The sequence below is a fragment of the Aotus nancymaae genome, unplaced genomic scaffold, assembly GCF_030222135.1.
Source record: "Aotus nancymaae isolate 86718 unplaced genomic scaffold, 86718_ANA_hifiasm-v0.15.2.pri h1tg000032l_0, whole genome shotgun sequence".
Classification (NCBI taxonomy): Eukaryota; Metazoa; Chordata; class Mammalia; order Primates; family Aotidae; genus Aotus; species Aotus nancymaae.
Window position 1 is genome coordinate 11,567,510 of NW_026988445.1, and position 27,773 is coordinate 11,595,282.

At 48.2% G+C, this 27,773-nt stretch overlaps 2 protein-coding genes across 3 annotated transcripts in view; one reads left to right on the top strand and one right to left on the bottom strand.

The window, feature by feature from the left end:
• CAPN2 (calpain 2) overlaps positions 1 to 24,733 on the top strand; it is a 61,445-nt gene extending 36,712 nt beyond the window's left edge. The window contains exons 7-21 of the mRNA XM_012459749.2: positions 1,492 to 1,577; positions 2,582 to 2,656; positions 3,387 to 3,547; positions 6,603 to 6,772; positions 8,486 to 8,497; positions 10,951 to 11,162; positions 13,147 to 13,183; positions 13,762 to 13,827; positions 15,601 to 15,658; positions 17,736 to 17,800; positions 19,124 to 19,192; positions 19,744 to 19,822; positions 21,038 to 21,154; positions 21,408 to 21,466; positions 23,723 to 24,733. Coding sequence (XP_012315172.2) covers positions 1,492 to 1,577; positions 2,582 to 2,656; positions 3,387 to 3,547; positions 6,603 to 6,772; positions 8,486 to 8,497; positions 10,951 to 11,162; positions 13,147 to 13,183; positions 13,762 to 13,827; positions 15,601 to 15,658; positions 17,736 to 17,800; positions 19,124 to 19,192; positions 19,744 to 19,822; positions 21,038 to 21,154; positions 21,408 to 21,466; positions 23,723 to 23,746 — 1,290 coding nt within the window. The 3' untranslated portion in view covers positions 23,747 to 24,733. The remainder of the gene's footprint in view (positions 1 to 1,491; positions 1,578 to 2,581; positions 2,657 to 3,386; positions 3,548 to 6,602; positions 6,773 to 8,485; positions 8,498 to 10,950; positions 11,163 to 13,146; positions 13,184 to 13,761; positions 13,828 to 15,600; positions 15,659 to 17,735; positions 17,801 to 19,123; positions 19,193 to 19,743; positions 19,823 to 21,037; positions 21,155 to 21,407; positions 21,467 to 23,722) is intronic.
• Positions 24,734 to 26,796: 2,063 nt separating this feature from the next.
• TP53BP2 (tumor protein p53 binding protein 2) overlaps positions 26,797 to 27,773 on the bottom strand; it is a 67,531-nt gene continuing 66,554 nt past the window's right edge. For both annotated transcript variants that reach the window (XM_012459751.3, XM_012459752.3), the window contains one exon: positions 26,797 to 27,612. In XM_012459751.3, the coding sequence (XP_012315174.2) occupies positions 27,571 to 27,612 (42 nt within the window). In that variant the 3' untranslated portion in view covers positions 26,797 to 27,570. The remainder of the gene's footprint in view (positions 27,613 to 27,773) is intronic.

Here is a 27,773-nt window from a genome sequence, read left to right on the forward strand (position 1 = left end):
TGCAAATATTATGGGCTGGTAAGGTGGCTCACACATAAATCCCAGCACTTTGAGGGGCCGAGTTGGGAGGATCGTTTGAGCCTAGGAGTTCAAGACCAACCTGGGCTGCCCAGCAAGAACCCATCTGTACAAAAAAATGTTAGCCGGGCATGGTGACATGCAGATGAGGTGTCATCCCAGCTACTCTGGAGGCTGAGGTGGGAGGATCACTTGAGCCTGGGGAGTGGAGGCTGCAGTGAGCCGTGATCGTGCCATTGCACCCCAGCCTCGGTGACAAAGTAAGACCCTGTCTCAAAAAAAAAAATATTAGCAAGCAGCTCAAGTTCACTGTTAATTACAGAACCCAGTCTAGACCCCAGTCCAGACCCCAGGTCTTCTGCATGTCCCATGTTCTTTTTTTAAAAAACCTTGATTTTTTTTTTTTTTTTTTTTGAGATGGAGTCTTTCTCTGTTGCCCAGGCTGGAGTGCAGTGGCACGATCTTGGCTCACTGCAACCTCTGCCTCCTGGGTTCAAGCAATTCTTCTGCCTCAGCCTCCTGAGGAGTTGGGATTACAGGCACGTGCCACCACGCCCGGCTAATTTTTTTGTATTTTAAGTAGAGACGGGTTTCACCGTGTTAGCCAGGATGTTCTTGATCTCCTGACCTCGTGATCCGCCCGCCTTGGCCGCCCAAAGTGCTGGGATTACAGGCATGAGCCACCGTGCCCTGCCACCTTGATTTTTTTAACTACCCTCCTCACACACACACATTTTTTTATTTGAAAATTTTCAAGTCTGCAGAAAAGTCGAAAGACTAGCATAATAACTATCCAATTGCCACTCCCCTAGATTCACCAATTGCTAACATTTGCCACGCCGGCTTTATCTCTGTGTGTGCACTTTTTTTGACCCATATGAAAGTAAGTTGCAGACGTTATGACACTTCCCTCCTCAATACTTCAGCATTTATCCTGTATGAATAAGTACATTCTCTTCAGTAATTCCACTACTGTTCCGACACCTAAGAAAATAAACATTAATTCAGTAATGTCATCTATTATAAAGTCCATATTAACATTTTCCCAGTTGCCCAAGATGTCCTTTCTGGCCACCCACCCCTGCCCTATCCAGGACTCAATCAGAATTCACTCGCTACATGTGCCTGTTATCACCAACAGGTGGTCAAGCTTCCCTGCGCTCCTTTAACAAAAGCACATCCTATTCTAGTCGGTTAAGCTGAGGTTCAGAGGTGAAGTGCCAGCAGCCCCGTCTCCCAAGTGCTGGATCCTGGGAGCTCTAATTCTCATTTTCCAAAGCTGGGTAGCAGCGAGCAATCTGGGTGCCAAGCCCCCTCTAGCTTTTGTGATCCTCCCACATACGTGGACTCAACCCCTAAATCCTCCCCACCATCCTCACCCCCATACCTCCTGGTTCATGCAGAAGGGGGTTTGGGGCCCAAGTCTTTATAGCCCTAGCTTGAACTCAACTTCCCTCTTATCTAATCCTGCAGGTTGAAAGTAACGGAAGCCTACAGAAACTGATCCGCATCCGAAATCCCTGGGGAGAAGTGGAGTGGACAGGGCGGTGGAATGACAAGTGAGGAGGGGCAGGCCTCCGGCCTGGGCTGGGGGGTGTGGTGCTGGAGGCTCTTGAAGAGGGTGAAAGAAGAAGACATGTGCATTATGCTGAGAAATACGGCCTGGAAAGCCCAGGCCACGTGGAGAGAGACCCATGGACAGGGGCCCCTCAAAGGGTCTTTTGACTAGGACACTCCTCCAGCAGCCTAAGTGCCTTCCTCCAGGCCCCAAGCTACTCCTTGAAGTTCATTCCTTTCACTGCCTCTTGGCTCATCCCTTCACTGGCTCAGATCCACCCTTCTATGGGGCTTTCAGGGGAAAAAAATACACCCCACCGTCCCCCAGGAACTTCTTCTATTCCAGGAATATGAACTTTGTACCAAAGACCAGGGAAGCATCCCTCTGTTGGTTGCCAGGGCTCACTTGTAGGCCTGTTGAAACCTCAGCTGTTTGGGGTAAACACTTGCTTGAGCATCTGCTGTGGCAGCCTCAGCCTACTTGTTCTGCCTCAGGTTGGAGAGGTGGGCAGTGCGGAGGCCTGTGTGTAATTCCAGCTGAAGCTCAGGCAGTGGTTAGTCTATCCTGTGCACTGCCCCTGTGTACACGGCCAGGTCCTTCTGCTCTATGGACAGAGACACATCTGCCGAGGCTTCCCAGCCCAGCTGCAGAGGCCAAGACCAGATGCTCCTCATCAGATCTTCAGTTGCCCCTAAAAGAGCTGCCAGGCCCCATCTCAACTGGGCGACTAATGCTACTCGGTCTCCCTCTAATGGACTGTGTTCATTTCTGGACTCTTCCTTCCACTGTCTTCCAGGACAACTCACCCTCTCACTTTGCTCCCTGGTGTGCATCTGAATAGTGTTCTGTAGCCTTTAAAGTTCTGTAAGAGAATTTAAATGCAGCTTTTAGCCAGATGTGGGCTGTTTTCCCCTTTCTGGAGCCTGAGCCCTCAGAAGTGGGAGCAGATGTCCCTCTTCCTCAACTCTGGCGTACACTAATGCCTCTCTCAATACTTTGTTCCAGCTGCCCAAGCTGGAACACTATAGACCCAGAGGAGAGAGAAAGGCTGACCAGACGGCATGAAGATGGAGAATTCTGGTAAGATTCGTGGAGGCTTCAGGGAAAGCTCTGTCTGCCCCAACGTTCTGTACTAGAAAACTCCTAATAAGAAAGTGTTGGCCAAAAGTGAGTTTACCATGCGGAGGACTCGGGAGTGTAGGATCTTGGTTTTGTTGCTATTTTAAATTCACTATAAGACCCCCAATAAAGACATTCTTAAGCCCCTTCAGTGGTCCATCTTGACAATGGGGTTTATAAGCCGAGCAGCTTCACAAAAAGGCTAAAAGGAATTCCTCTGGTAATGTTCAGATCCCAGGAGGAAACAAGGGAAAGATGGGGCCTTTCTCCCCCAGGTTCCTAGAGATTTGTCCCAGTCCCTTAAGAAACGGGTCCCTTAGTGAGCAGCAGTGGACCCACATGTCCGTATGTCTGTGCCACTCTAAGGACCACCTGCACCTGTACACACATGCACTTTACCAAATGGCACCCATTATTGTCATATTTGATGGGCATGGCTCCCATTTTTGCAGATGAGAGTTCTGAGTTTCAAGAAGTTTAAGTAACTTGCTCAAAGTCACCCAGCTAGAAAGTTGCAGTGCCAGGCCTGGAATCTGGGCCTTCTGATTCTGAACCTGGTTCCCACCCACTCAGCTCCAGCGAGCTGCTCTGCCTGGCTTTGGGTAGCTCCTGGTCTGGTGTCGGTGCAAAGTCAAGGCTTACCAGTGTGTCCTCGTATCCCCTGCGATGGCTGTGTCTCTGCTTTTGCCAGGATGTCTTTCGGTGACTTCCTGAGGCACTATTCCCGCCTGGAGATCTGCAACCTGACCCCGGACACCCTCACCAGCGATAGCTACAAGAAGTGGAAACTCACTAAGATGGATGGGAACTGGAGGCGGGGCTCCACCGCGGGAGGCTGCAGGAACTACCCGAGTAAGGGCTGTTGCAATGTGGGGCCACCAAAGGCCAAGGCTCCCCTTACCCCACGCTGTGCGCCACCCCCCAGCAGGCAGCCCCAGGGGCAGCTCCTGCTCACCGAAACCCTCTCTGTCTTCCTTCTCCTGAGCCTTGCTCTCTTTCTCAATCCCTTACCTCCTGCATTCATTGGCTGCCCTACCCAAGCAAAACCCAAGACCCACGATTTCCACGATGTCCTCTCCAGGCCCTAGATCCCCTGGTGCCCATCGTGACCTTCTGCCACGACCTTCCGCCATGCTCACGGGAGCAGTGTTCTATCCCACTTCACAGCCGTGAGCCACTCTATGCGCCCCACACCCAGGCGGCCGGCCCGCACCAGGGAGGCCTCCACATGTCAGGCCCTGTTTGTGCCGCATACCCTTTTGGATGCTCAGTTCAATCCGCAAATGTTGACTGGGCCTGCGCAGATGGGGGTGAAGACTTCTCCTTGGGTCCAGCCTTTGCTGAGCGCCTTGATTCTTCTGCCTTCAGGGCTTAGTCCGTCAGCAGTTGTCGATCATGATAACATCTGCCAGCTACGGGGCACAGCTTCAGAGCTGGGAACTGTCCTAAGTGCTTTGTACACAGTGTGAGGATCCGTCACCTGAAAATGTGAAATCTGAATGCTCCAAAATCTAAAACTTTTTGAGCTCCAACGTGACAACACAAGTGGAAAATTCCACACTTGGCTTCAGATGACAGTCACAGTCAAAACTTTGTTTCGGCCGGGCGCGGTGGCTCAAGCCTGTAATCCCAGCACTTTGGGAGGCCGAGGCGGGTGGATCACGAGGTCAAGAGATCGAGACCATCCTGGTCAACACTGTGAAACCCCGTCTCTACTAATACAAAAAAATTAGCTGGGCATGGTGGCGCGTGCCTGTAATCCCAGCTACTCAGGAAGCTGAGGCAGGAGAATTGCCTGAACCCAGGAGGCGGAGGTTGCGGTGAGCCGAGATCGCGCCATTGCACTCCAGCCTGGGTAACAAGAGTGAAACTCCGTCTCAAAAAAAAAAAAAAAAAAAACTTTGTTTCATGCACAAAATTGTTTTAAATATGCTATAAAATTACCTTTAGCCTATATGTATAAGTTATATATGAAATAGAAATGAGCTTTGTCTTTAGACTTGAGTTCCATCTCCATGACACGTTATGTATATACAAATATTCCAAAATCCAAGAAGTCCAAAATCAGAAACACTTCTGGCCCCAAGAATTTCAGATAAGGGATAGTCAGCCTGTATAATAGTCTATCTAATCTTCCCAACAAACTTCTGAGGCAGGCACTTTCCTATCACCTCCATCTTTAAGATGAGGAAACCGAGGCTTGGAGAGGCAGGTGACTTGCCGAAGGCTGCAGGGCATGCTGGGATTTGAACCCAGGCCCCCTGACTGTGGGGTCACTCTAAGTACGATGGCGGCAGGTCATGGTCACATAGTGATTCTCTGTTACAGATGAGGAAACTGAGGCTCTAATTAGCGTACCAGGGCCATAGAGCAAGTAGTCGGACTGGAACTAGCTGACCTACAGCTCTGGGGCTCTGACTCCTTCACCTCAAGTATGCAGCCACCAAGTGGCAGTCCCGAGGTGCTGGGAAGGCTCTCTGCCCCCAACAAAGGACCTCTCCTACCCACCAGATCAGGAGTGGAAAACTCCCTCTAAAGGGCCAGATAGTAAATATTTTTGGCTTTGTGGGCCACTCAGTCTCTACAGCAGCAACTCTATTGCTATAACCCAAAGGCAGCTATACTTAAGCAAATGGCTGTGGCTACGTTCCAGTAAAGCGTTACTTACAAAAACAGGTGGCAGCCTGCAGGACCATAGCTGCCAACCCCTGCACAAGACAGTGCCTTTAATTTCACAGTTGGGGTTTTATCCCATTACGTATGGAAAGGTGATTAGCATAATTCTCCTTAAACATGAATGAATCTTAGATTTTTTTAATAGATGGGTTTTGGAAGTAAGGAGGGCGGAGACCTCAGGAGGAGGGCAAGGGAATAGGCCTGAGAGGACAAGGGATGCAGAACCAGAGTCTGGAATTAGACACAGGATGTTCTTGGCCTCCGGGCTCACCGAGGGGGCGGAGACTGGCTAGTGCGGGGAGCAGGGGCCTGAGTCCCCCAGGCCAGCTGAGCCCCACCTCCGACCCCCCATCACAGCCCAGTGACGAGAAGGTACCATGTGGGGAAGTCACAGCTCTAACCACCCTGCATTCCCGGGTGACACACCACTCCAAGACAAGCCAGCCTGAGAGCCAGAGAGAGAGAACGGCAAGGTTCTCTCTAAACCTAATTTAGGTTCCTGTTCGATTCAGACAAGTGCAGGCTATCCTCTCTCCACAGCCACCGCCACCTGTCCCCAGCCTGGCAAGGCCTGCAGTCTGCATCCCGACCCTGTTTCCTCTGCTTCTGTCATCTCCAGCCACCTTCCAGCCTCTCCCAACATCTCCCGCCGTCTCTGACCATCTTCTGCCACCTCTGCCATCTCCCACCATCTCCTGTCGTTTCCCTCCATGTCCCAGCATCTTCTGTCACCTCTGCCGTCTCCCACTGTCTCCTACCATCTCCAACCATCTCCTGCCTTTTCCATCTCCCTCCATCTCCCACTACCTCCTACCTTTTCCCTCCATCTCCCGCTGTCTCCCGTCGTCTCCAACCATCTCCCGCCATCTCCCACCACCTCCTGCCTTTTCCCACCATCTCCCACCACCTCCTGCCTTTTCCCGCCATCTCCCGCTGTCTCACACCTTTTCCCTCCATCTCCCGCTGTCTCCCGTCATCTCCAACCATCTCCCGCCATCTCCCACCACCTCCTGCCTTTTCCCTCCATCTCCTGCTGTCTCCCGTCGTCTCCAACCATCTCCCGCCATCTCCCACCACCTCCTGCCTTTTCCCACCATCTCCCGCCATCTCCCTTCATTTCCATCCCTCTCTCAGAAGCCTCCAAGCCTGAGACCAGGGCCACCCTGCAGCTGTCCCTGCCCCCATGCATGCCTGCTCAGGGCTGAGTTCCTCTACCCCCCTCTGGCTACAGACACATTCTGGATGAACCCTCAGTACCTGATCAAGCTGGAGGAGGAGGATGAGGACCAGGAGGACGGGGAGAGCGGCTGCACCTTCCTGGTGGGGCTCATTCAGAAGCACCGGCGGCGGCAGAGGAAGATGGGCGAGGACATGCACACCATCGGCTTTGGCATCTACGAGGTACAGAGAGCAGGGTGGCTCCCGCTTGCCTTCCTCTTTTGCTTGTCTCAGCCCCTGCATGGAAAGCTGACCCCAGAGGCAGAACTGAGGATGGGATCCCAGACAGGGAGCTTTGCCAAGGAAAAGCAAAGCCACCAGCCTGGCCAGGCTCAGGAGAAGCCCACGCAGGGAGGCCCCTGCTGCGGGTCTAGGTTGTGGGGGCTCCTAAGCCCTTCACGGGGCCCCCACAGCCAGCCTCCAGGGAATTCCACTCCCACATGACCCCCATGTTCCTTCTCACGTTCTCCAGGCCTGACGTTCTGGCCAGCCACTAATCTACAGAGCACAGAATATACTGGGCCACATCAGGCAATACTGTGAGGGCAGGATGGAGTCCATGAGTGCAACTGCTCAGAGCTCAGCAAAGGCGTTGGCCTGGATGGTGGAGAGCTTGGGACAGGGGAACACGGGTCACGATGCTCCCCCGGGGCTCTGCTGGCTGGAGTCCAGATCCCTACACAGACTCCTGCTGTCTGTGTGTTTTCATTTCACTCTGAGCCAAATTGAAGAAAATCCCTGCTCAGCAGCAGCCAGAGGGCAGCCACATTGCAGCCTCCTCTCCTGCTTCAGGCTGGGGCTGGGGCACAGAGAACTCACTCCACACGCACCCCCCCGGGCTCTCCCTACTCCCTTCTGCAGCACGAGAAAGAGCTTTCCCAGCCTGCAGCTAGCAGCGGGAGAAGAGGGATGCCAGGAAGACTTCAGGGCACTGAGTGGGTCATGTTTCGGTCTAATGGGCTGGCTGGCTCCTCCCAGCTCCCAAAGCCCATGTCTTCCCTCTGACCCATGTCTGTTGAGGTCACCTCGGCAGCCTGAAAATGGCCCTGGCGGGGACCTGTTTACACCATGTAAAGTGGCAAATACTACAAATCAGAGCTCCCACCCTCTCCTGAGAACCAGTTTCCCGGCACACCCCTGCGAGAATCCAGATGAGGTGCCAGGGGAGGAGGCTCCCTGTCCTCACCGCTGGCAATGTGTGCCACCCATGGGACAGTGACCTCCACCTGCTCACCCACCTGACAAAGGGAGTTGGGCAGACACCATCAGCTGTAAAAATGCACAGACTCCCAAAGCCCTCCATCTCTGAAACCGGAGCGGAGGACTTCAGCTCTGGGACAGAATAGCTGCAAGGAGAATGCAGCTGGAATTGCGATACACAGTTCCCTCCCCCCACAACATATGCACTTGGAGACACAGCCATGGGCTTTCAGAGTTGGGAAGGACCTAGGGGAGCATTTGGTCCTATTTTTGAGATAAGGAAACTGAGGCCAGAGAGGGGAGGGGACTTGCTCAAGGAAATGCAGACCGGACCACTGGACCTGGCTGACACAGGCCGGCCCTCACCTGCTGCCGCCTCCAGTGGGGCCCGCCTGGGTGGGAGGTGGATATGGGCTTTGCCACCTTAGACGAGTCTCTTCACATCTCTGTGCCTCAGATTTATGCTCTGTAAATTGGGAATGAAGGTAAGGGCTTATCAACGTGACTGTCGTGTTGTAAGAGGATTTTCTTCCATGTTGGAGAGGCTTTGAGTTCCATGGAAAACAGTTACTCAGTTGAATTAGTTGATATTGCTAATGCTACAGAGAAAAGGGGGCGGCAAAAGGGAAGAGCACAGTGATGCATTTTCTTACACTGCTTTCCCGGCATCTGAACTGTGTCTCCTTTATTTTGCAGGTTCCAGAGGAGGTACGTCTGGCCCATGTCCCCAGGTGCTCAGGTCACCACGAAAATGAGAGGCTTAGACTGCTGAGGCTCAGGGAGCACCACGAAGCCCAGGCAGGGGCTGGAGTGGTGAAGGATGAGTCCTGGTCACCCCTGGGCCTGCTGAAGTCGCTCAGGTTCTAGACCCCACCAGTCTAAGCTCTGGGCAAGGTATTCTGGGAAGTCCTCGTGGAACTCGCTGCCTCCCTGTGCCCTGGCAGAGCCCGTACAGGGTTTGGTTCTGAACAGAAAATCCATGGTCCTAAGACTGCAGGAGGCTCTTCACAGAGTCTTGTGTCACTCTTAGAAGAAGACTGAGTCAGGGAAAAGATGAACCCTGCAGACGGTACTATAAGACAACACAGGAAGGCCGGGTGCAGTGGCTCACACCTGTAATCCCAGCACTTTGGGAGGCCGAGGCGGGTGGAGCATCTGAGGTCAGGAGTTCGAGACCAGCCTGGCCAACATGATGAAACCCCATCTCTACTAAAAATACAAAATTAGCCAGGCGTAGTAGCACATGCCTGTAATCCCAGCTACTTGGGAGGCTGAGGCAGAAGAATCACCTGAACCTGGGAGGTGGAGCTTGCGGTGAGCCAAAATGGCCCCATTGCACTCCAGCCTGGGCAACAAGAGCGAAACTCTGTCTCAAAAATAAAAAAAAACAAAAGACAACGTGGGATCACAGAGAAGGAGACCAGGACCCAATTCCCAGGCTGTATGACCTTGGGAACGTTCCAGCTCCTCTCTGCATTTGTTTGTTTTGTTTTGTCTCGCTCTGTCACCAGGCTGAAGTGCAGTGGCATGATCTCAGCTCACTGCAACCTCCACCTCCTGGGTTCAAGCGATTCTCCTGCCTCAGTCTCCCAAGTAGCTGGGAATCCGGGCGTGCACTAGGACGCCTGGCTAGTTTTTGTATTTTTAGTAGAGACAAGGTTTCACCAGGTTGGCCAGGCTGATCTTGAACTCCTGACCTCAAGTGATCCACCTGCTTCGGCCTCCCAAAGTGCTGGGATTACAGGCATGAACCACTGAGCCTGGCTGCATTTGTTTATTTTTCAGTAAAACTGGTCATCCACCTCACTAGACTACCGTGGGATGAGTTACATTTTGCAAGAGCATTTGGGCCCACAGTCACCGCTGACTGAAGCAGATGGGATGCCTGGTAGCTGTTTGACTTCCACGGTCACGACTATTCAAATAGACACACGGGGCACTTTGACCCAGCTGTAGTACATTTCTTTCACATTAAGGCAGTGCAGCCAGTAGCACGTGGGGCTTTTCTGGATGCTGCTCCAGCCTTGGTCCAGCAGATCATGCTTGGTTTGGAAGCTGGGTTGTATTTTCCACGCCCCCAGTCCTGTCTTTGCTTTTATTAGTGCATCACACACCACATAGAACCGAGCTTATCTGCCATGTGGACGCTATTCCTGACTGAGAATCTCTTAGAGGAAGGCTGGTGAACACTGTTGGAAAGGCCAGCATCTCTGCAGGCAGAGCTGAAGGGATGTGAAACCCCCTGTTGGCATGTGCATCCGAGTTCCTCACCAGGCATTTGTGTTTTTTTGGTAGAAAGTTTGATGTTTTTTGTTTTTTTGATACAGAGTCTCACTCTGTCCCCCAGGCTGGAGTGCAGTGGCATTATCTGGGCTCACTGCAACCTCCATCTCCCGGATTCAAGCGATTCTCTGGCCTCAGACTCCTGGGTAGCTGAGATTACAGGCGTGGGCCACCATGCCCCGCTAATTTTTGTATTTTTAGTAGAGATGGGGTTTCACCATGTTGGTCAGGCTGGTATCGAACTCCTGACCTCGTGATCTGTCCGCCTTGGCCTCTCAAAGTGCTGGGATAACAGGCATAAGCCACTGTGCCCAGCTGCTTTTTTTTAAGACAAGGTGTCATTCTGTCACCCAGGCTAGAGTACAGTGGTGTGATCATAGCTCACTGCAGCCGTCCTTGAACTCTTGGACTCAAGTGAGCCTCCTACCTCAGCCTTCAGAGTAGCTGAGACTATAGGCGCATGCCACCACCCCTGGCTAATATTTTTATTTTTTGTAGAATCAGGAGTCACTACTTTGCCCCTGACTCTACAAAAGTTGAGGCTGGTCTCAAACTCCTGGCCTCAAGCAATCCTCTCACAGCCTCTCAAAGTGCTAGATTACAGGCATAAGCCACTGCCCCCAACAGAAGTTTGCTTTTTATCTAAAATGACTCGGGCATTGTCACTGTATTGCTTTTGTTGTCGTTGTTGTATAGATGAGGGCTTCCTATGTTGTCTAGGCTGGTCTCTGACACGTGGCCTCGCCTCCTTATGCACCAGGACAAGACTGAGCCACCATGCTACCCAACTGCTTTTATCTCGATGAATGAATATGACATTTGCCTGGAGCCTTCCCCCACCCCTGTGTTACCCCCTTGTTTCTCTATTTATTCCTCAGTTAAGTGGGCAGACCAACATCCACCTCAGCAAAAAGTTCTTCTTGACGAATCGTGCCAGGGAGCGCTCCGACACCTTCATCAACCTCCGAGAGGTGCTCAACCGCTTCAAGCTGCCGCCAGGAGAGTACATCCTCGTGCCTTCCACCTTCGAACCCAACAAGGATGGGGATTTCTGTGTCCGGGTCTTTTCCGAAAAGAAAGCCGACTACCAGTAGGTGGTTTGGTCTCTTCCTCTCCTCACCCCTCCCTGTCCCTACCTGTTGGTCTGTTCCTCGGCCCCTAGGGAGCTCTTCAGTCCTCTGAATGTCAGTGACTTTTTCTGTAGCACCTGCCCACCTCGAAGGACTGGTGTGGGGATTTGATGGATGGAGGAAGTTTTAGTGTTATATTAAGGTAAACAGTGGAAAAAGCCACTGTGGATATTTTTGGTTGAGGTGGCTGTACCGTGAATTGCAGGATCTAATTTCACAAGTGTGCCTCTGAATTCTCAAGTTGGTACTTTAGTGTTAAACTATGAATCCAGTCTCGTCATTTGGAGAAAGCCCAGCAGTGCTGGTGTAATCCTTGCTTTTCCAGACCACCTGGCCTAGGAGAGCCACCAAGGGCGTAAGTGACCCTCTCAGCGCTTCCCACCTCCAGAACCTCTCCCTGTTACAGTCGTCACGTTGCCAGCTCCCTCTCCCCTGCCTCGTGAGATCCCAGATGTCTGGGAACCCTTTGTGGCTGACATCACAATTTCTTGCCACTGTCAGGTGGCCTCAATTCACGATGACTTCTGCCACTTTGACTTCTGCCTCAACCATGTATGTTCAGCTGGGCACTTGATTGACAAAGGCAGAATCTACCTTGGGTGATTTAAGCAAAAGGGAATTCACTGAAAGACCATTGAAGACTCCAGAACTGACGGGAGGTGGGGCGTCAGGCTGGGAAGAACAGGAGCCAAGGATGTGTTGGAGGGCCAGGGTGTGGGATGACCCCTCGAACCCTGGGTCACGCGCTCAGGTCTAAAGATCTCGTGGAGTGTGTCTGAGGCACTGGTCTTGGGTCAGCCATCTGGCCTGCTGGTTCCTATAGAGGAAGAAGCCATGGGAGGTAGAGGCAGGGAATTGCCCGTGCCCTAAGATAATGCATGATGCAGAAATAATTTCCCATGGGGAAGAGAGAGAAAGCCATGCCAGGCAGCTGCAAACCAATAAATGCCACTAAAGCGTGGCTGCAGCCCCTCTGCCACTGACAGGGACTCTTCATTTGCTAAAGCCTACCATGGGGAAGGGCCTTTCCTCTCAGCTCTGAGGGTCCTTAGAGGAAGCCTGGTGTATTCAGTTTAGTCCTCACTGACAAGAAAATAGCATGAGCGAGTGGCGTTAGAATAATACTGTCCTTTGTCAAACTCAGTACTCTCCCTGCCAGCCACAGGTCACTATCCCAGGGAAGCCTCATCCCCTAACTCTCTCCAGGGTGGGTTCCCTACCCTGACAGGACACCCTACCTCTCAAAGGTATCCAACTTCCTTGTCCCAAGATAGGAATCCTTCTGCTCCAGATTCCAATGATCAGCACCAAGAGGTCCCCTTTTCCTTCTGCCAGGCATTGGCTCTGCAGATAGGACTCTTGGTCGCCTAGTTTAAGATCACAGTGGCCCAAGGAAGACCCTCCTGAGCTCAATTACCCTCACTATGGAGCAGAAGGACCTGGCCCTGGACACAGGGGCAGTCACAGGATAAACTCACCACTGCCTGACCTGAGCTTTGGCTGAAATGACACAGGACTCCGCAATGCCCTCCTCTCCAACCTGAGGCAGAGCAAGTAGGCGAGGATGTGCACTGCGTGATTCTCAGTGTGAATGTCTGTGACAGCAAAGGATGTTTCAAGTGGAACTTAGCAGCTGTTCCTTTACGTGGGAAGACTGTGTTATTTGATAAAGACCAAAAACTAGCAAACAAAAGTCTCCAACTGCCCACGCTGCTTTGGTCATGACACTTCCTTCAGATCACTTCTGCCTTTATTTTTGCTGTTTAGGGTATGCGTTATTACAGAATCTTGGAATGCAGAGAAATGTTATCACAGAAACTTGGAATACAGAGACCTCCCCCCACCCCGCCTACCCCATGCTGGATTTAGCACTGCACTTCCATTTTAGAGGCCTTTCTGCCCTCTCCTGCCTTCCAGTAACACATAATTTCCTTCTATTTCCAGAGCTGTCGATGATGAAATCGAAGCCAATCTTGAAGAGGTACTTGTAACTCCTTGAATTTCACCCACTCTGTCCTGGACAATCCAGAGAGCAGAGGAGCAAAAAAAAAAAAAAAAACTCCAGGAGTTTTTGGACTTCTCAAAGCCTGAAACTAAGGCTACAGCCCGGCACTGGGAATCTAACAGTCAACTTCCTGTACCGGCTCTGGCCTCTGTGCTAAGGGTGTGGGCCGGTCCCTTGCCTATTGGGCTGTGCTAGCCACTGTCAAAATCCATCCAGAACATACCAGCTAGTCTTTATGCTTCCGAGTCCCCACTAGAATAGATCCTAAAAGGCCATTTTGTTTGAATGCTGGAGAAGATACCTCTGTGAGAAATTAGAATATTACTCCTTCTCACATAATTTACATTCCCTCTCATGTTTTAATTAGAGAAAAAAACTTTATATTAATTCTTCACACTATACTGAATCTCAACCCCAGTAATAGTAGATTTCAGGCCCCAGAGACGGGTAGGGAAGGGGAGCCCGGCTGTGGGAGGCGGCTGCCATGGAAGGGCAGGCAGGCACTTGTCATTCCTCGCTCTGACGTGTTCTCTTGTCTCTGCCTCGCCTTCCAGTTTGACATCGAAGAGGATGACATTGATGATGGATTCAGGAGGCTGTTTGCCCAGTTGGCAGGGGAGGTAAATGTTCCCAAAAATGATGTTATGCACTCTGGTTGATGCAAAGGAAGAGACAGTGTGTGTCCCCAAGGAGACTGCAGTTTAAAGGGGGAAAGGAAGCAAACTGAACAAAAGCAAAGAGAAACTGCAAATGGCACTCGGGTTCCAGCTCAGCCCTCTGGCGCAGGTCCTCCCTAAGACCTCCACGTGCATTTGCATGGTCAGCCCTGACTCTGTTTCCCCTTCCTTAGGATTCCTGGGCTCACCTTGTGGCTGTTTTCTCTATTCCACACCAACTGAGGCATGAAACTCAGCCCCTTATCCTTGATTTCCACAAAGGATTTGGGGAGGTGGAAGGGTTTCAAGTCTCAAGAACGCGAGCAACCTGCAACAGAGTATTTGAATTAGCCTTCTCTGTTTTTCTTTTTTTTTTTTTTTTTTTTTTTTTTTTTAGAGACAAGGTCTCTCTGTCATCCAGGCTATAGGTGCATACCACCATGTCTAGCTAATTTTTATTTTATTTTGTAGAGATGAGTCTTGCCATGTTGCCCAGGCTGCTCTGGAACTCCTGGGCTCAGCAATCCTCCAGCCTTGGCCGGCTCCAGTGTTGAGTTTATAGACGCATACCACCATGCCCAGCTAATTTTTTAAATTTTTGTAGATGCAGGGTCTCACTGTGTTGTCCAGGCTAGTCTCGAAACCCGGAGCTCAAGCAATCCTCCCACTTCAGCCTCCCAAAGTGCTAGGATTACAGGTGTGAGCCACCAGGCCTGGCGACTTCCCTATTCTTAAAAAAATCTCTCAGCCATTTAGTCCCATCACAAAATTATTTAGCCCCATCACAAAATTATTTAGCCCTCTTTCTTCCCAACAACTCCAAAAAAAGTTCTCTTTCTTCACTATGTGGAGGAATTCTGCAGTCAATGAGCTCATTTGGGCCTCCCTTCACTGAGCTAAAGACCCATCAAAGTGCTAAGCCAGGCATTGTCTGTTCCACGCCTCCACCGGGCTCTCTCCCTCTACTCCAGATTCCCAAGGAAAGGGGCCATGAGAGTCTTCTCTCTCCACTGATTGAATCCCACACATATACACCCCCAAAAGCCAAAAATGTCTACAGTCAACTTTTAAAGGAATTTATCCATGAGTTACACAAATATGTATCAGTGAATAGAGACATCTGAGCCCGGCGGGGAGTGGTGCCCTGGCATGCTGGACCTAGAGGGAGGCCAACTGGGTCTTGGAGGCAGCTGATTTTCACCAGTTTTACAGGAAGTCTGAGCTTTGAGTTTTAAAGAATGAAGAAGATATGCCAGATAAGAGGAATGATGTAAGAGAACTAAGTTAAGACCATGAACATGGGTAGAGTATTTATTATTTCTATTCTCTACAGCAAAGACATGGTGAGGGAACTCTCCCTACTGCATCTATACACGAATACACTGTATCTAGGCTGGGCGCAGTGGCTCACACCTGTAATCCCAGCACTTTGGGAGGCTGAGGCTGGAAGATCATTTGAGCCCAGGAGTTGGAGGTTTCAAAGAGCTAGGATCATACCACTGCAGTCCAGCCTGGGTGTTCTAAAAAGAAGAAAACACTGCATCTAAAACCCAGGATGGGGCAGTACTACTCACAGTGTGGCCTAGGGACAGCAGCCCCAACATGCCCCTGGGGCTTGTCAGAAATGCAAATTCATAGACCCCACCCCAGGCCTACCTAAAGCACTGGTGTCCTGCCCTGTGCTCATCCAGCTCCCACGGGGGGGCCAGTAACTATGCTCTGGTTGTGTCCCCACAGGATGCAGAGATCTCTGCTTTTGAGCTGCAGACCATCCTGAGAAGGGTTCTAGCAAAGCGTGAGTATCCCCTCATTGCAAACCTCATCCTGCTCTTCCCCCTCTGGATGGGAGGGGACATGGAAATCCTTCCCCTTCCACGTCTGGCTGCTGTGGCTAAACCATCTCCCTCCATCCCCTCCAAGAAGTGAATGAAGGATCTGTGTGGTGTGATAAAAAAGAACAAGCGTTTCTAGCATCCACAGATCAAAGATCAAATCCAGGTTTCCACTACATACTAGCTTTGTGTGATCTATTTTTAATCTCTACCTCCCCGATTCAAGCAATTCTTCTGCCTCAGCCTCCCAAAGAGCTGGAATCACAGGCACATGCCACCACATCCAGCTGACTTTTGTATTTTTAGGAGACGGGGTTTCACCTTGTTGGCCAGGCTGGTCTCAAACTCCTGACCTCAAGTAATCCACCCGCCTTGGCCTCCCAAAGTGCTGGGACTGCAGGCACGCACACCACCACACCTGGCTAATTTTTGTATATTCATAGAGATGGGGTTTCTCCATGTTGGTTAAGGCTGGTCTTGAACTCTTGGCCTCAAGTGATCCACCCACCCACCTCAGCCTCCCAAAGTGTTGGGATTACAGGTGTGAGCTGCTGCACCCGGCCACATCTTGTAACTATTTCTTAAGCAAAGAAATGTCAAAGGATTGATTGTTCAACCCCCTACTGTGGATCACCACCGGGGAGGTGGGGGAAACACAACACAGAGACATTTTTCCCCTCAAATTATCACAAGAATCACGCTGCATTTGAAAAGATTGCAATCCACAATTCAGGAAGCAGAGTTTTGTACATATCAGAAGTTACAAATTTGTATCAAAGACAAATGCAGTCATGGTCGTATGCTGCATACCAGCCCTAGGGATCATCTCGAGAAGTCTCATGGACTTCAAGGGATGTCATTCCCTCTGACAAGATGGCCTCTAGCCTAACTCCATGAGATAAAATAAATCCTCCTTTCAGAGTCAAAGGAAAGTCGAGGGTCAGCTGGGTCTTCCATCCCAGTGGGAACCAAGAGGGTTGGGCTGGCCAGGCTACAGTCAGTCCAGTGCAGAGCCTCCCTAGAGAGGCCCTTGTCTGCACCTACCCTCTTCTAATTTTCAGGGAAGGCAAGAAGATTGTGTTTACCCTGGAGGCCACCAGGCACAAGTGAGGTCACAGAGCTCTTCAGATGTGCAGTCCTCATGAGCAGAGGAGACTAAAGCCTCATTGTTTCTGCACAAATGGAAGGTAGAGCTGGAAAGTGGGGAAGAAGCAGGCTTGCTTGGATTCAGCCCGCTCCTTGCTGGGGGAGCAGCATTTGCTCCGCACATGCCTATGAGCGTAGTACCTTACCCCTAGCTGCCTGGTGACTCCAGCCTTCTGCAGGGCTCCATGCACAGCTTCCTAGCATGCACAGCTGCTAGGTCAGAGCCTCATGACCATCTAAGAAGGGGTTGGTCCCTAGAGTGGCAGCTTTGAGGCAGGTCAGGCTCTAACCTCTTACAAGGACATAACAAAAAGGCTGGGCTCTTCATCAAGTCCGTGGGGAGCCAGATTCACATTGGTGACTAGGTTATCATGCCACCTGCCAAACACCAAGTGGCTAGGACTCACTTAGTACAGCACAATAGCTTGTGGATAGATCCCAGGTCTTCGGGTTTCTCAGTCAGCTGGAGACACAGACAGTCCATAAATGTCTGCAGATGGACAGTTCAAGTAAACCTCTTTCTCTCACAGGTCACAGCCCAGAATTAACACACCTGCTCTCTGTTTTCCTTTTCCCTGCCCAGCAACTACAGGTGACTTTATATTCTGTGGGCACCTAAGGCCCAGCCATTGATCATTCTGTTATTTGTTCAAAAAGCACTTTTGAAAGCCCTGTTTGCTCAAGGCAAATATACAGACACATTGGGACAGCGTGGGCATCCTCTGCACTGTCCCAGTCTGGGACTCACTAGCCACATGTGGCTATTTAATATAATGGAAGTGGCTTCTGTATGTGAAGGGCACAGATAAAGAATGTCCCCATGATTGTGGAAAGTTCTATTGGACATCACTGCTCTTGAGAGATTTTTCCTGTCACACTGATTTTGTCTTTTAGGCCAAGATATCAAGTCAGATGGCTTCAGCATCGAGACGTGCAAAATTATGGTTGACATGCTAGATGTATCCTTTTATGTGCTCCAGGGGATGGAGACTGGGAGAGTTTAAAATCTCACTCCAGAAAGATTCAAACACACGGCCTTCTCCCCTTTCAAAATGGCCAGTTGTTCCCAGCTTGCTGAGTTGCTCTCGGATAGTCGGACAGTCGGCAGCGCTGACCTCCCTTACTAGGGAAATGCGAGAATCCTCCAATGAGGTAAAGCAAATGCTACACACCCCACCTACCCTGAAAGGCTTAGAATGCAGGCCCACCAGCCCATTTCCTGGGGCTGGTGCACGAAATTCCTGAAAATATGCCCATCAATCATTCTCTGCACAAAGCAGCTTGAATGTGTTTCCTCAGTGATGTGTTGCCATTACTTCCCCTAGGAAAATATTCCCTAGCCACAGTATTTCTGATGTGAATCTGTTTTGTCTGATCATGATTGTCTTCTTGATTTAGAGAAGGGCTACCTTCATGAGCATTCTAATTCCTTTTTGCTCTTGCTCCTTCCCAGGCCACCCATCTGTCCCCAAGGCAAACTAGTCATCCATTTCCCCCTTGTTTCCGATGCTTGGTGAGAAGTGGTGGGACAGCCTAAGCTTCTGTGAAGTTTTTTTCTGTTTGCTTGGTTGGTTGAGTGGCTTTTTTGAGACAGGGTCTCACTCTGTCACCCAGGCTGGAGTGCAGTGGCATGATCTCAGCTCACTGTAATCTCTGCCTCCCACATTCAGGTGATTCTCCTACCTCATCCTCCCCAGTAGCTGGGACTACAGGTGCACACCACCACACCCAGCTAATTTTTGTATTTTTAGTAGAGACGGGGTTTCACCATGCTGGCCAGGCTGGTCTCAAACTCCTGACCGCAGGTGATCTGCCCACCTTGGCCTCCCAAAGTGCTGGGATTACAGGCAAGAGCCACTATGCCTGGCCACTTCTATGAAGTTTTATCTAGTGGACTCACAGTGTGCACCTGCTAGCTCCCCTCACCAGAGGCCTCTTGGATATACTCCAATACTGGAAAAAACTACAAGGGCCCAGCCACTAGAAGCCATCCAAAGCCCTCTGCATGTCATCCGATAGCTCATTTTTAGCAGTATCTGCGGCCTCCACAGCACCCCCAGATCAAAACAGCAACCAGAATCGGCAGGGAGCCAGCAGGTCTTTCTCACCCTTCCTCTAATCCTTTAAACGGAGGTTTAGCCAGTGGGAAAAGCAGGAAAAGGATCCTTCTGCAAACCCTCCCTGCACGTATGCAATGTATTCAGATCCAGTTGAGAAGACAAACTAGGTGACACTATGCCCAAATGGACCCACACTCAAGGGCTTTCCTTGACTGAAGGTAGTCGGACGGGAGTGGCAAGCTGGGGCTGAAGGAGTTCTACATTCTCTGGACGAAGATTCAAAAATACCAAGTAAGATCCCAGGAAGGCCGAGAGAGAGGGGCGGGTGGGCTGTGTTGGGGAACATTCTGTGCATGTGCTTTAAGACACAGCAACTCCTCCACAGCATGGAGAAACATTTCCAAGGGGACTGGGATTTTACCCATAATGAAGCTCAGTGTGAGTAAAGAGAGAGCTGGGGAAATGAAAACAAAAAAACCAACCAGGACTTCGCAAGTTAAGTGGCCAATTCCCTTCCTCCACCTGATTACTGGGATCATCTAAAGGCCACCATCAAGGGTTTCCTGAAAAGGGTTTTTGACAGTTAAAGTACAAAAGTTATGTAAGACAAGAACATGAGCCTATGGGCGTTGGCTGGCTGATCTGATGGGCATATTTACAAACCAGCTCATAAGAGGCAAAATACTATTAGTTATTTAGGGAAGAAACATGGGTGATTCTTCCAAGGCCAAACTAGACGCACAGAGCTGGAAAAACTTCATCCCCACTCAGGACATACGAGGGAGGTAACTTGCCAGCTTTGCTTTGGGTCATGGTTCTTACAACTAATTTATGCGTTCCAGAAAATTTACCGGGAAATCGACGTTGACAGGTCTGGTACCATGAATTCCTATGAAATGCGGAAGGCGTTAGAAGAAGCAGGTAACCCTTTAAACTGCATTTTCTTTCCTATGTTTAATCTGTCTACAGACTGTGTGAACATTCATCCTATACCATACAATACAAGGTTTGGTAAAGCTATAAAATAAAGTAGGTGCTAGTTTAATACAAACACCTTTTCATTCCCCTTTCAAAGACTAATTGGTAAAATTAAATGCAGTAGGATGCTGTGCCCTCTGTGCCTTCTCGAATCCAAATTTCCTTCAGAGCTGCCTGGCACAGCAACTAGGCAAAGCCAGGTCTCAACAGACTTACCCCGGGTACCTCCTTTCTGGTGCAGGGTTGGTTAGGCAGAAATGCAATGTCTCAGCTCCACCCTTAGGGTAAGACCCTAGCAGAAACTGATATCAATAAAAAGACACAAGTGAGTGGTAGACCAGCACGCCGGAATGTAACGCTGCCACGGAGACCCCACACAACAGTGGTCTAAACTAGGTATGTCTTTCTGTCGCGTAGCAATCCCAGCTCCAGCAGTCCACGGCTAGGATGGTGCCTCCTACTCTCCTACCGTGTCACTATCTGATCATTCTTCCCCGAGGCTTCCCCCCGTCCATGATGCCCACCAGCCCTTCGAGGGTTGCCCTCATCCAAAGGACCTGGGACGGCTTGCCACCACAAACATGCCGCCAACAGGTTGACAGAAGAAGGGCTCCTTGCCTTTAAGGGCACACAGGTCATTTCTGCTCACACATCCCAGCGGACAGACTGTGGTCACAAGGCCTCTGTTGGCTGCAAGGAAGCTGGGACATGCAGTCTTGATGCTAGGTGGCCACAGGCTCAGTAAAAATTATTTTACTGTGGAAAGAGGGAGAACTACTATTAGTTTATCAGGAACAGTTTCTGTTCACATATATCCAGGAAGAATGTGGTCTCCAAGACGATTCAGAGCTAAACAAACAAAAGGAAGCAGCATGGTTAACAACACGAAGCACCGTGACCATGAGAACAGAAGCAGGCAAGAAAAGACTGACGTGTCAGCTAGGACGCAGGCAGGGGGAAGGTGGGCAGTCTGGAAACAAGAGAAACGGCAGAAGGTACTGGCTTTGCAAAATAAAACCAGTCTCATAGAAGAGCAGGCGAGGGACAAAAGCAATTATACCTCATTTAAATCACCACATTAGTTCCATAACCTGTGAGCACAGCTACATGGTACCATCTAATGCTTAGCAATCAGTTTGTTTGTTCATGTAACTTCAGGTTTCAAGCTGCCCTGTCAACTCCACCAAGTCATCGTTGCTCGGTTTGCAGATGACCAGCTCATCATCGATTTTGATAATTTTGTTCGGTGTTTGGTTCGGCTAGAAACGCTCTTCAGTAAGTGGCTATTTGGGGAAAGACTAATTTCAGTTCTCTTAGTATTCAAGTAGCCTGCCTTTCACCTCGGTGAAATCATCTGAACTAGAGACATGTCTTCCAGGAGTTAAGACTGAAATTCTCTCTTTACTAATTTGAGGGTGAGGAAGAGTGTATGGCAGTCAATGAAGTCCGTTGCTGAAATGAAAAGAGGATAATGCAATCTCTGTTTCAGCTCACTCACTTGTGACATCCTCTTTTTCTCCCTCCACAGAGATATTTAAGCAGCTGGATCCCGAGAATACTGGAACAATAGAGCTCAACCTTATCTCTGTGAGTCAGCAGCTCATACCCCCACCTCGATCCTAAGGGGATGGGGGAGGCATGGGGCAGAAAGGGCTGTTTACTTGAGTGACCAGCACTTTCAAGTTTTGCTTTAAAGAGCTTTTGGTCTGCTGGGGCCAGGCCTGTACACGGTTGTATGCACTTTCACTTGCAGTGATTTTCCAACTACCTATTCTCAAGTCCAAAAAGCACACCTGGCTCCCTCTTCCCATGAACTTTGTCATGAGTGTAGCTCAAGTTAAACTAAGAAGGAGGTGGCTGCAGGATCATGCTTAGAAAAATGAACTGATTAGCATGCAAGGGAGAACATGCCAATATAAAGAAATCCTTTGGATTCAATTCAAGTTGGGTTTTGGAAAGATCTGTCAGTCTTAGAATGGAGCTACTTAAAATACTTTGTGAGCAAAGTAGTTTTCTTTACTCCCTCCCCTTTAAGATAAAACCAACACTAGTAAATAAGTTTGCCACTTACCATTATTATTGCACTCATGTGTCTGGAACCCTAGCAATGCACACCTCTGAAATGATCTGAATTAAGTTGGTATGCTAATTTCACAAAAAGCAAAGTGTAAAATGTTCTCTTGTCACCCCAATGACTGACAGGAAGTTCTCTCACTGAAAGAAAGAAGCCAGGTGGGGTATACTTCCATTATCACCTGGCTCCAGTCAGCATTTCCTCTATACTCAGGGAAGGCCACAGAGGACCAGGGGAAGTGGCCAGTACTGGGTGACAATGGTACTTATCAGTCCTCTCCGTGTAACAGAGGAGCAAAGTGGTGAGGAGGACAGGTCTAAGGTACTGGCAGCTCTTTTCCTTGGATTTTGAACTCTGGAGGAAGCCAGCAACTAAGTAACTCTCTCATTCTGGTATTATGCATTATATAGTACCTTTAGTGAACTGAAAATATAGTTTATCTTGTTACAAATAACATTAACTTGTTTAAAACTTCACATATCCTAGGAAATACCTCTACTCCAAGATTGCAATATAAAGTAGAGTCAACCCTGTCTCTAAAGAAATAAAAAAATTTGGCCGGGTGCAGTGGATCACCTGAGGTCAGGCATTTGAGACCACCCTGGCCAACGTGATGAAACCACGTCACCACTAAAAATACAAAAATTAGCTGGTGTGGTGGTGGGCGCCTGTAAATCTCAGCTACTCAGGAGGCTGAGGCAGGAGAATCACTTGAACCTGGAAGGCGGAGGTTGCAGTGAGCCAAGATGGCACCACTGCACTCCAGCCTGGGCGACAATAGCAAAACTCTATCTCAGAAAAATAAATTAATAAATAAAATTAGCCAGGCATGGTGGTACATACCTAAAGACCCAGCTACCCAGGAGGCTAAGGTGGGAGGAACGGCTGAGCCCAGGAAGTCGAAGCTGCAGTGAGCCCTATCACCCCACTGCACTCCAACCTGGGCAACAGAGTGAGGCCCCGTCTCAAAAAATTTAAAATAGTAGAGTCAACACAACTGTGACATGAAACATGCCACATGTTAAGTTTTGGAAATTCTAGCCTGTCATTCTTGCTGGATATCCTATTCTACCCCAGCTGCCCACCCCCACCCCAGGGTCAACCTGGCTTGCCTGCTCAATCCTCTCCCTCCGCATCTCCTCTGAGAAGCATCTTCTTACCCACTGGCTTTCCCTGCCACTCCTAAGCCTCACCTTTTGTAGGTTCCTGGAGATCCTCACTTCTTGTAGTCTTTGCTAAGGATGAGCCACGTTCAGAAGCTCTCCCTTCAGTCTGCAGGGATTTCGACCTTGACTGCTGATTCCATCACCTGGGGAGCTTTGCCAAAGTCCTGGTGTCCTGGCTGTATCCCAGACCAATTCAATCAATCTGACTCAAAGTTCTCATATCACTACAATTTAGAACCAATGCTGAACACCACTGGTTGCAGGGATATCCACATCCCAAACTACTTCTGACGTGATACTCTTGAGGCAGAAATGTGAAAATGCTAACTTACTTACGTTGTGTGAATTTCACTTTTCATGTGTGCAATCAACTCTGCAATATGATTCATGACCACCTGATGCAAATCACACAGACTACTGACCTGTTAAAAGCTAGACTCTAGAAATCAAGTAGGAAAAATATGAGTTAGTGCACTGATATCATAGCCCTCTATCAGCTTTTCCAGTACAACAGTTTTTTGAAATAATCTACAGGTACTTAAAAAGCCTTTAATTTAAAAAGTGGTCACTGAGCTGACCTGGATTTTTTTTCCTTCCTCACAGTGGCTCTGTTTCTCAGTACTTTGAAGTTATAACTAATCTGCCTGAAGACTTCTCATGATGGAAAATCAGCCAAGGACTAAGCTTCCACAGAGAAACACTTTGTATCTGGACTTCGAAATTACGGGAACATTTACTTAAATGGATGATCATAGCTGAAAATAATGATACTGTCAATTTGAGATAACAGAAGTTTCACACATCAAAGTAAAAGATTTGCATATCATTATACTAAATGCAACTGAGTCACTTAACCCTTGACAAGCTCAAAGAAAGCTTTAAATCTGTAAACAGTATACACTTTTTACTTTTACACATTTTCCTGTTCATAGCAATATTAAATCAGGAAAAAAATGCAGGGAGATATTTAACAGCTAAGCAAAAACATGGAGTCACTCTCAAAGGACACGAGGCCCTTGCAGGAAATATTTAAAGCAACTTCCAAGTTTAAAATGCAGCTGTTGATTCTACCAAACAGCAGTCCAAAATTACCATTTCCCATGAGCAAACTGGGAAACATGATATATCATGAAGTGATCTTGTCAAGGAATCTAGAGATTCCAGGTGAGAAGACTCACCTCCATCATCACTGGGTTATACAAGAGACAGGTTTTATGTAAGATGGATTGGTAATAGTAAATCATTCTCCTTAAACTCAAGTTCTTGACCCTATTCCGCCATATACATCTGGTCTTACAAAGACCAAAGGGATTCTGTGCTTCATCAACTGAACCAGTATGCCAAAACCAGGCATCCAATTTGTAAACCAATTATGATAAAGGACAAAATAAGCTGTTTGCCACCTCAAAACTTTATGAACTTCACCACCACTAGTGACTGTCCATGGAGTTAGAGGGGACGTTGCTTAGGAGTTCTTATAGAAATGACACAAGTTTGTTTCCTGGCTTTACCTTGGGAAAATGCTAGCAACATTATAAAAATATTGCCTTGTTGCCTTATCTTCTTCCAAATGTACTGTTAAATAAAAATAAAGGGTTACCCCATGCAATCACACCATGCCATGTTTTCCTTCCTGGAGAGCAGCCCCATGGGACCGTTTTGAGCACACACAATTATAGTTTCTCTCTACTTTAGCAAGGTATGTGCCTCTGTAAATTCACGTATTCAAAGGAAAAGGCATCTTGCCTATAATTAAAATGTGAAACTATAGAATTTTCTTAAATACAATACTTAATACCCTTACCTCCCGCTCCTGTGGCCTCTCCTTCCTCCAGAGCCGAGCTTCCACACTAGATCTCAATTCATTTTCCACCCACTTGTCTGGCTAATCACCTACTTCTCTTTGCTGCTGCTTTTTATGTTACCTCCTAATGCCAAATCCTATAAACATCTACCAGCCATTACCTCCTTGGACCTTTCTGCTGCCTTTAACACCATTTACTATTCTCCTGAGAACCCACATTACCTTGGTTTCCTTCGGGTTTGCTTCTCTGGCTGTCTCCTTTGATGTGACACTCCCTGCATCCCCAGTGGCTCTACCGCCGTTAGAATCTGCACAGCTGGTTTGCACACTCTCCCCTTTGGCATGGTCTGTTCTCCACCTGCTTTATTCCCTTCTATTTTGTAAAAACCTAAAAACTGTGCTACCATAAAAACATGACTATAGCATCAATTATAGTACACAGAATTGTTCAACATTATACAAAGGATTAGATAAATGACACGATGGAATATTATGAAGCCATTACAAATCATGTGAATAGGCCAGGCATGGTGGTTCACGCCTATTATCCCAGTACTTTGGGAGGCTGAGGCAGGTGGATCACTTGAGGTCAGGAGTTTGACACCAGCCTGGCCAACATGGCAAAACCCTGTCTCTAATAAAAATACAAACATTAGCTGGGTGTGGTGGCATGGGCCTCTGTAATCCCAACTACTCGGGAGGCTGAGATGAGAATCACTTGAACCCGGGAGGTGGAGGTTGCCATGAACCGACATCACACCACTGCACTCCAGCCTGGGTGACAGAGACTCTGTCTCAAAAAAAAAAAAAAAAAAAAAGTATTAACATTTATTATACAATATCAAGTATAAAACAGGAGAATACAGAACTGCTTAAACAATAAGCTCTCAACTATGTAAAGACAAAAAAATCATATATAAGACTACAAAGAAACATGTCCAAGTGTGAATGGTACCTCTGGAGTGGTCTTTTTCCTTCCCTCCTTCATAACCTTTTTCTGTACTTGGCAGCTATTTCTATAAGGTGCTTTGGTATAAGGATACTTACTTTAATAATAAATTAAGAACAGAAAGACTAACAATGATGTTCTCAGTTTAGGATTAAGGAATATAAAAGTGGGATCACAGTTCCCTAATTTTCACACCTTCTCTGTTCATACATCTGTGTAATTCTTTATTCTGCCAAGTACCTTCATGCCCAGAACTTAGTATGGTTTTCCTCAACAACTCAGAAGCATGCCAAGGCAACAGCATTAACCTCCACAGACGAGGAAACAAGGCTCAGGGAGGTCAAGTGTCCTGGGCAAGGTCACCTGATGGGTTAGTAAGTACAACAGCCCAGAACCAGAATCCATGTTGTTTCCGGTAGCTGTAACATATTAACACAAACTTAGTGGCTTAAAAAACAGCCATTATCTCACAGTTCTGTAAATGCGAAGTCCAACACTGGTCTCATTGGACAAACGCATTCCTTCTGGAGACCTGGGGAGGATTCATTTCCACCCAGTCCCACTCAGGCTGGCAGAGTTCAGTTCCATGTGGCCATAAGGACTGAAGTCCCCATCTCCTGGCTGGGCCAGCCAGGGGTCATTCTCAACTTCCATGTTCCCTGACCCCATAAATCAATGAGGATACTAAAACAGTCTATTAGAGGCTTTAGGTAAAATTTACAAGTAGGCTTCTATCACCATGATCTCTACAGCATTTTATTTTAAAAACCACTTACATTGAATCACTTGGCTGGTAAAGAACTCTTATTACAATAAATATACTTACATTAAACATTTGTTCCTTTTCAGCTGAGTAAAATATCCCAATGGCTTGTGACTATTAAACAAGGTCTGTTTAGGACATCAAAAACAAAAACCAGTAAATGGCTTAGCATCAAAAAGTTTATTACAATTGTTTTTAAAATCAGCTATGATCTTGACAAATATTACGGGTAAGTCTATAGCAAGTTTCTAATTTCTGAGATATAAAAGACAATAAATACAGATTAAAATTCAGCCTACAAACAAGATTCTAAATCTAATTACTGGTACTGTAGCTTAGTTTCCATATTTCAAATATATGTATAATTCTTAAGATGCTACAAGAACTCATATAATAAAGTTATTGTTCACTGACAACCAACCAACAGTTCTTCACTGACAATATACAAGTGTGCAGTGCCTTCGAGCCTCCACTTGAGCCCCCCAAGGGCCTGTGGGTGCTAGGGACAATCAGAAACAGTGATGTGATGGCACTGGTCCTCTCTGGCAAGAGGACTGGCTTAGGAGCAGGCGTTGAAAACACCCACTAAACAGCACAGAGAGCTGATTTCCCAACTGCCCAATAAGTGGTCCTATTTACTGGACAGGATTCTTGTAGAAAACAGGATTGTCTCTGTATATTTCTCTGAGTGCTACACGGGACACCTGTGCCCCAACACAGTATGGCCTGCTGACGTAGATGCTTTATTTCATTGTGCTAAATGTCCTCTAATGGTGAATTCTTCAATCCTTCATTTTCTTCTAGAGACATTCTTCATTGTGTTCAAGCTACACTGTCATTAAAATAAGTCCTGGGAAATTTTTGCCAAAAATAATCGTATTACTTCTTCTTAATAAGAGATTAATTCTTCATTGACTAAAATTCCGTGTGAAGTTTCAGGCCAAGCTTCTTTGTCTTGGTTTAATTCTTGGATATAGCTGCAAAAGAGTTTAAAAAAACATTTACATACTATATAGATGTATGGGAATATAACAAAATTTCAAGAAATAATGAGGTTAGGGGATGGATGTCACGGGAAGGGAATCAAAGTGAGAAAAGCAATCTTGGTGGTGTGTGAAGCACCTAGAGCTTTGCGTTT